The sequence below is a fragment of the Pterocles gutturalis genome, unplaced genomic scaffold, assembly GCF_000699245.1.
Source record: "Pterocles gutturalis isolate BGI_N339 unplaced genomic scaffold, ASM69924v1 scaffold50173, whole genome shotgun sequence".
NCBI lineage: Eukaryota > Metazoa > Chordata > Aves > Pterocliformes > Pteroclidae > Pterocles > Pterocles gutturalis.
This window is the reverse complement of record NW_010119879.1, coordinates 20,001-28,635: the sequence shown is the minus strand read 5'-3', so window position 1 is coordinate 28,635 and position 8,635 is coordinate 20,001. Positions and strand designations below refer to the sequence as shown.

The 8,635-nt window shown below is 37.5% G+C and overlaps 1 protein-coding gene across 1 annotated transcript in view; it reads right to left on the bottom strand.

Moving 5' to 3' along the window:
* LOC104464083 (IQ domain-containing protein H-like) overlaps positions 1-8,635 on the bottom strand; it is a gene marked incomplete at both ends in the record, with an annotated part of 32,138 nt that overhangs the window by 4,014 nt on the left and 19,489 nt on the right. Inside the window, 2 exons of the mRNA XM_010076686.1 lie at positions 2,160-2,335; positions 4,680-4,763. Coding sequence (XP_010074988.1) covers positions 2,160-2,335; positions 4,680-4,763 — 260 coding nt within the window. The remainder of the gene's footprint in view (positions 1-2,159; positions 2,336-4,679; positions 4,764-8,635) is intronic.

The following is an 8,635-nucleotide window of genomic DNA, read 5'->3' as shown; positions in this document are numbered from 1 at the left end:
CTTGCTTTGAGAGTGGTACAGCTGCCATGATATATAGGAGTGTGAGCAAAAGCAGGTAGAAGCAGGAGAATTGAGGAATCCTCAGGATTCCAGTATGACTGCACAGAATACTCGTTAGTAGGTTAACTGCAAGGCTAGCTCCTGGTTCTCAAGCCTGTTGGTATTGTTTTGTTTTTAAACTTCTCAAGATCAGTGAAGCTGACCTTGGCATCAGCCTCACTATGATGAGCAAAGCTACCACTACGCTGTTTTGATACGCTGCTAGCTGAGAATCAGGATGGTGTAATCCTTTGTCAGCAGCGTTTCACATTGCACCTGGATGCACCGAGTCCCAAGAGGTCATTCTAATAGCCAGCAACCGCTTATATGGACAACAGGATACAGACAACAAGATATGGACACCCTTTTCTCACAGTCTCTCTCTGCCTCCTCTCTGCAGACACCAACAAGCCCAGGTCTGCCTGCGTCTGGGTGTATTTTCCACAGATTCTCCTTCCATCCAGTTCCATCAAAACAGCTAGGAAACTCCCTACATCAGAGCATGGAACTTCTCCCAGGAAATCATAGCTGCATAGTCAATTTTCAGAAAGCTGTTTGTTCTTCTTTCCTTTCTGGAAAAGAAAGGGGTTTTTTTGAATAGTTCAAGAGTAATTGGAAGAGGGAAAGCTATACACAAGAGATGCACACTTGAGAACAACCTGCTTTTACATTAAAATTACTTCAGCTATTTCACCATGACCAAAATCACCCATGAAAGATGTTCTCCATTCTTGGACAGCCTGTCCATGTTTAGCAGCACATCTTTTATCCAGTTTTAGGTGATACTTTTAGCATGATTTATGTAGAAAGCTTCTTGAAGCTTCCAATATTTGGTAGTTAGTATTGGAAAAATAACTCAGTATCCAGAGAAAAAACAAAGTGTCAAAGTGCAATTTACAAGGAAGAAAAAAAAAACCCACAAACCACTAAACATATCGCTGGTATTTGTCAAGGATTTAGCATCAAAATAATTTTACTTTACAAGCTGAGGGCCCAGCACAGGCAGCTGTGATTCTTGCAGGTTTGCAGCATTCAGATAAAAGGACAATACTAAAGAACAGCCAGGTCCTACAAACACCAATATCATCTCGATGCTTTTTTCCAACTTCAGGAAAACAGAACATTTTCATATCTCCAAAATTCATTTTAACTACGGCAAAACTATCAGCCAGCTCTGACTCAGGGATCCCTCCCTATACAGAAAAAGAGCTAAGCACTTTTTGCACGTAGGTGTTTTCAGACTATTTCAGCAGAAATGGATTCATACCTAAACACAAGTGTTTCCCCGAACAGCACGCTACTGTAGAACTACATTTGAAAACCAACACCTTTACGAAATATAAAAAGCTTCTTTACCTTCTGAAGCCATCAGTTTCAATCAGTATAAGGTGTAACAAATACTTGTTTAACAAAGAGGGTTATTAATTATATAAAAAGGAGGAGCAGGGCTTTAAGCACAGACCCTAGAGATACAAATGTACCACAAAGTTTAAAAAAAATCAAATCTCAGCTGAGACACTGTGGACTTAATATTTCCAATATAAAATTATTCTCCAACTGGAAAGAGTCTTCACTGCACCGCAGTATTTTCAGAAACACTCTGTGTTGTGTAAGTTAATTAAGGTCTCTTTCTAGATCATGTTTTAGCACATGTATTTAAAACTGACTTGATAGGTTGGGAACCAATATTTCTCCATTACCTAACCCTAGCAGTTTTAAGTTCTGTTCTTTAAGAAGTTCTGCACTGGATTTAATTGCAAGAAACATTACATACACATGAATGATCGAATGCTGCGCTACCCAGAGATAAAGTTTGAGTAATAAGAATGGTTTATTGCTACAATTTGCTTAGAGAGATAAATCTATCAAGTTCCCAGTCCCAAGCACGTAGTAAGAAGAGATAGTGGTCTGCAAATAGCCAATATACGACTATCTCAACTAAGTCTATAAAGCTAAACCGGGATATTTATTTCTCATGCTCTAACTAGTAGTCTAATCAGTAAAGCCTTTAAACTTGCAATAATATTTCACTGATGGGTACCAGAGCGTTACAAGTTATAAAATTTCCAATTTAATTTTACTGCATCCCTCAAGCTGTAGTAATTAGAAGACAAACTCACAGGGAAGCTGTTTATAGCTTCAGGGGTGAGAATTCTGAACCTGTCCTGCAGGTCACCCATGTCCTCAGGGTTCCCAGATCTAACAGCTGCCTGCAGACCCAGGAGTTTATTGTAATACTGCAGTAACTCCTCACTCAGATGAAGGGGGCAGATGTAGATGACGTCCACGTTGGCATCTAAAACAAAGGGGCACAGTGTTCATTACTGGAAGAAAGGTAGACTCCATTCAGAACAGCAATCTGATAATTCCTCATCATTTGTTAACAAACAGCTTCTCCCTTAAAGAGCACTGGAAATAAAAATGAGATCTGCAATTCCCAAATCTTTGTGGTTTAATTGCTTTTTCTCTGCTTCAGCATTTCTCTGAAGACAGGTCAGCAACCCAAAGAAATAGCTAGTTTTCGGGATTCAATCTGCAGAACATATTTGGGGCAGAATTTTGAAAGTGTTGCGGGGGATTTATATGCGCAATTCACATTAACATCGATGAGAACTGCGCACTGCTTTAAAAATATATCCCATTAACTTCAGTAAATTATAAAACTGAGCTATTAAGCTTAGAAAGCTGATGAAATTGCAATTTCATACGCTGGCTGGATTTTGCGTGGCTTGTTCCTATTCTTGGCCTGTCCCCATAAAAGCTCACGGTAGGATACCATTAATAACTATTGCTGAGCATGTGAGTGTGCAGATTAGCTAGTTAAATACCACAGGGTGAAAATCTGTTTTTCTGCATGTAAAACAACTTGGGCTGAAAGACAGTGTATACACAAACACTTCAGAGGTGAGAAAGCGAGAGTCTTTAATATATGCTGTTTTGGAGAATTTTAACGGCTCTGCTCTTCAAAAATATTAATAGATGAGCTAATGAATTAATGGGCCTTGCAGCATCAAAAAGCACGGCTAGATTTTGATCCAAGTCCTGCTGCAATCAGTAGGAAGTCTGTCATTGTCTTTCCTGGGCACAGGAACAAGAGCCCCGCAAGTGCCAGGGACAACTGCTACTCCATATGAATGGATCAGAAGCAAAGCAAGTATTGGAGTAAAGGAAACCCTGAGGCTGAGGTTATAAAGGAATAAGATATCTCACTCTTTCGCTTTGGTTTGCTACAGACAGACAGCCCACACGAAAAATAGAAGGCCAGAATCTCAGCTGAAGCATTTTAGTAGTACAGCATCCAACAATCAGCCCTGGGTCTGAAGCCCCAACAGAGTCTTTATATACTTATAGTTCATTACCATACAAGTTTTAAAAATAATTAAAAGAGCAGTTCATTAGAACTGTTAGTCAATACTCCATTGCTTTTAGGCTTTTACTCAGACTTGCAAAATGAGCCTGAAAATTTACCAGCTAGGGTACAAAAAGATTACTCGCCAAAGTCAGCTGTAATACTGAATGGACTGCGCTGTCAAAAATAGACAAGCTCAAGTGAATTTGTTGAATAAAATGCTGCAACACATTTTCCTACTCCTAGCACTGCCCTATAAAGAGATATACAAGTCTGCTTTGGACACAGTGAGGCTCCAGAGACAGATTAGCTAATAGCAGGTCACAACAAGCAAGGAAATCCTCTGGTATTCTAAAGAAAAAGAAAACCAATATGGTAAATATCAACCTTCTTCTTCCAGGCACAGGTAAAGCTTCTGATCTAGTTAATAAATTAGTTAATAATTAACTACTTTGTATCTTACTCATGGTCTATTTTACAGAAGAACTGTTTTTCGTGTTCACAGATTTTAAAGTGATAAAGAATGCCTGCATAATGCACTGACTTTGTCCCTTTAAGTTTCTATCATTTTAGAGACAAAAAAAAAATCCATGTTTAAAAATGAAAAAAATAAAATTGTACAGTGGAAAAACAATATTAGCGCTGAGATAATATATAAGGCAATTACATTATTATTTTAGGCAACTGTAAATTTCTGGATCTAATATTTTTGTTACCAACTTACTAAATGGCATTTATAAAATAATAATGATACTAAAATATACATGAATCATGTAAAGTATGTCATTCCAGGGAGCCAATGAAGTTGGTCATTGACAAATAATATTCCTCACTGCTTTGCTTAAAAGCAGACTGTCATTCTAGGGTAAAACTTTTTAATGTGTGCCTTTTGCCTTGTTTGCCAATTAGAAAAAAAAAAAAAAAGGTTTAAATAAGGGCTTGCTCTTTTCTAGCACATCTTTCTCTCCGTATGAGCCTGAATGAACACTAGCAGAATTAGTTACCTAATTTCGTAGAACACTAAACACCTTTGATGGTTTGTGGTGCTCAGCATGCCACAGGATGGGGCTGCTTTACCTTATCACGGAGTCAGAAACAATCAGCATGTTCTTATTAATAACACGGACAGGAGCAAATGCCATAGCAGAGAAATTACTTCAGAGTTTACATGTTCTCTATATTTAACATTAATACAAAAAGACGGTCCTCATTGGTCATTCTCTATTACTCACAATTACGGGCAAAAAAAAAAATAAATCAAAAAATGGTCAGGCAGCAGCTCAGAACATACCTAGTATGTCACACAGCCTTCCCATCTGCATGTTCTGTTGGAGAGCAAGATCAGGAATATGCTTACGGATGCACTGGGAATATCCTGGAAAACAAGTAAAGCCTTTTGCAAACTGTGTTCAGAAAACCCCTGGTACATATTTGAAAGAAATCAGACCTCTGGACTACAAAAAGCTGTAATAAAAGTATTTCAAATCCCAAACATGGTACAGCACTAATTACATCATCTTTATGAATTTACTTTTATTAGTGAACTGATGTAACATATGTTTTTGTGTCCTGAGACTTTAAATACAGACCTAAACACTACAGACCTAAACACTACAGACCTATAGAGCTTTATAATTTAAACATGCAGAATGAGTATTTTGTTTGAGTCTTCTCTGTTGCTGGATTATTTTTTTTTTAAACACTGAAAAAAATGACACCGTCATTAAGCAGGAATCCTGGTACATTTTGTCCTTCACACAGATAAAAGGCAACAAAATCACTTCATTAAGGAGTGTCTCAGTGATACCCCATCACTTTGTTGATGAATGAGTGGCAGCCTGTCTGAGCGAGGATTATTTATTTGGAGGTCAGACTTACAACTGATTGCATACTCGCATTCAAAAAGTCTTCAGTAAATGACATGACCACTGTAACTATCATCTCTAATCCTGTAATTTTTAAATTCAGTTAATTCTGAGTTAATCAGTGTGTATACACAAACACACACAGCCACACAATGTGAGTTGCTAGTTGCAATAGCTGTGATTAAATCAATAGCCTAATAGTCAGCATTTGGCATAACATCCTGACTGATCCAGTAACAAGATCCTTACGACATTTCCAGATATCTGCACATGACCAACCGTCTGAAATTTATGAAAAGCTTAGTTTGACTAAAATCTGCTCAGTATTTCAGTGCTTTCATTTTGGATGACAGTAATAGTGGACTGTCCAGGCAAATTACAAGGACAATTATTATAAGTAATCAGCATTTCTAGGTGCTGTGGCAACGACACTTTGCACACGGGAGAGCAGAACTAACAAAACACAGAGATAGGGAATCACCAGTTTCATTTTCAGTAATTTCTTCTAAAGCTTACATATTGTAGTTCTCATCACGCACGTGCAGAACGACATCAACGTAAAAGATGCTGGGTTTTTTTGCCACTCTAATATGAAGTTACAGTAGTTTGAAAAAGCTTGCTCTGATTACTTAAACTTACTCTCAAGTCTTCATTTTGTTCTCTCAGGTGGGGACCAATTTTAAGCCACTAACAGTGCTGCCTAACAATATCAAAACATCTAAATTTCAAACAAAGAAAGTAGCTGATTTCCCTGCACTAAACTGGTTTGAAAACATATCTGTTTTTCAGAACTAAATCTGGGCAGAAAAGCAACATGCAAATATCACTTGGAAAACCAGTAATTATTTGAAAGGAATAATAGTGTAGCAATCAAACAAAAGTTAAAACTTGCATGTTGCTGTGGTTCTGCAGATACACTATAGTGTTATACCAACTATCACATGTACCACATTTTCTTAGGTATGGTAATAAAACATTAATTCACAATATATTAGCTTGCATTGACATGACCCCATTAGATGTAATGAGAGGAATATCCACTCCTTGTGAACCATTCCCCTTTCAATGGACATTATGAACCACATTAATGATACATTTTGAACACACTGTACTTACATGGCTGGCCATCTGACAACGCTTATTAAAGGCTGAGGCTTAATATCCCTTTCCTTGCAGTTTAAACGCAATTCAACCCAAATTAATTACATATACTGTGATCATAAGTCTACATGTTCCAGTACAACTGTACCCTGTGACACCTTTTCTGTTTTGTTACGTAGGGCTGGTTTATATATCACTAACATTTTGCGCTACAGCAGCTGGTCTCAAATGCATGAAATATTTCAGGTAAATTTGCATTTTCCAGAAGGGAAAGCTCCTATTTTGATTCAAAGAACCGCTACTTAGTTGATCTATACCTTCAATGTGGGTAAGTTAAACTCCAAATAGTGTCCGAAAGGAATGGTGTTGACAAAAGTTGGTGGCCCAGCACTTGAGGATGTGGCTGTTTGTTTGCACAAGGCATCAGTGCATCACAGCACCCCGCTGGTGGAGCTGGTCCCTGCGAGGGTCGACCTTGCCAAGCCAGAACTAAGGATTTTGATTCAGTGGCTCTGAAAGGACACTGAGTGCCTTCCTCCTTCACGTAAGTTTTACGGTACTGTACACGCAATGACTGCAGTGGAATGCTCCCAGTTCACACAGAGGGGATCGTAGGGAGAGTTACAGAAGTCCTAAAATAAGGGGAGTATGGATTGATGGTAAAGGGCCTGCTGTCACCTCCCCTTTCAACCTCAGCCATGACCTGATGTCCTTTAACTGCCATTTCTTGAAAAATTCTGCTCATCTCAAAGTGTCTTCTCTCAACAAAGACCCCACAACACACTTCAAACTTGCCTTTGAAAAAAGCAGTAGCAGTGCAGAGTGGGGGGGACATGACATGACAGTGTAGGTAACCACAGGGCGATGTCTGAAGGAGGAGGAGGAAAATGTGCTATCTAGGATTCAGCCACGTGCTTACCAGTGCTTGGGACAGGTCTAATAAATAATACCCAGCTTTTCTCTCTATATTTGGCACACCTACTGTTCAACTGAAAGTGCTTTTAAAAAGGGTTAATGTATCACACAAGAGGAAGCTTTGATAAATATACAGTAGGTTATTTATGGTGACAAATTTTATTTATTGTAAGTGTAACTATTCAGGTAGAAAGATTGATCAATCATTTAAAAATAGCTGAATGAAAAAAAAGAAACAGTATATGAATGCCAAATATTGCAGAAGTGTATTTATCCATTAGAGTGTGGGAGTAAATCTGATTAGAAAGTTCCAATTCATTTTTCCTTCCACTAGCTGACAAAAGGGCTAAACAATCTGCAAACAATGTAATCTACTTTCTTTTTTTAGCTATAGCAGAAATACAAAGGTTTTGTTTTGGTGAAATAAATGGAAACATTTGTTCCTCACAGCAGTATAATTTAAGCCCTGCACTATCCCTTTTCCTGGATTATTTCCAGAAACTTGACATGAATCTGAAACTGTTGTGAAAATGAAGACCGCTGAGAAATTCACAGTTATGACTATCTCCGTTTACTGGAATTCCACTTGCATGGGGAAAAAAAAAAAAAACAAAACAGACTCTGATTTGCCCTAAATGCTGAAGTCAAACAAATGCAAGTAGAGAATTTTAGGCTCTATTTTGGATTTACAAAACTGAACAGAGAAACCACTAACAGTGTCAAACTTCTGTGTCTTGGTGTTTATCTGCTCTCTGTTCCAGCTCCTGTAATTTAGACACATTTTTATGATTACCCAGACTTGGGCCTTAAAAAAAAAATTCCTTCTGGAATCAGCTCTCATTTTGCATATTTAGTCCTCTTCAACTGAAATAAATGTTACTTGTTTCAATTGTCCAGCTTCCTACAATTCTACTCAGACAGACTTCTTAATTGTAACATTCCATAAAGCTAAAGAAAAGAAGGCAGAATATTTCAGGGTATTTATCATCTGTTTTTCAAAACAAATATTACAAGACATGGCAGATCAAAAGCATAATTGGAAAAGGTCTGAGAACAAACTACACAATGTTAGTAGCTGGAAGTGTTCTGGTAATGGGCCCAAAATCTTACAAATGGTTTTTAAAATGGCAAATGTGTAGAAGCAGAATAATTAAATATTTAAAATTATTTCTATTCTTACATTTTAAAGGTTTTTAGTGTACAGATGTTATGTTTTCATCTTTCCACATTTTAAATACAAGCTGTTCTTAAAATTATATAAAACCAAATTTGGCCAATTTCTTAAGTCATTTTATGCTGCTGTTTCTCAAAACCAGTTCAGTCTTAACATTTCAAAAAAACCTCACCATGTATGTACATTACATTT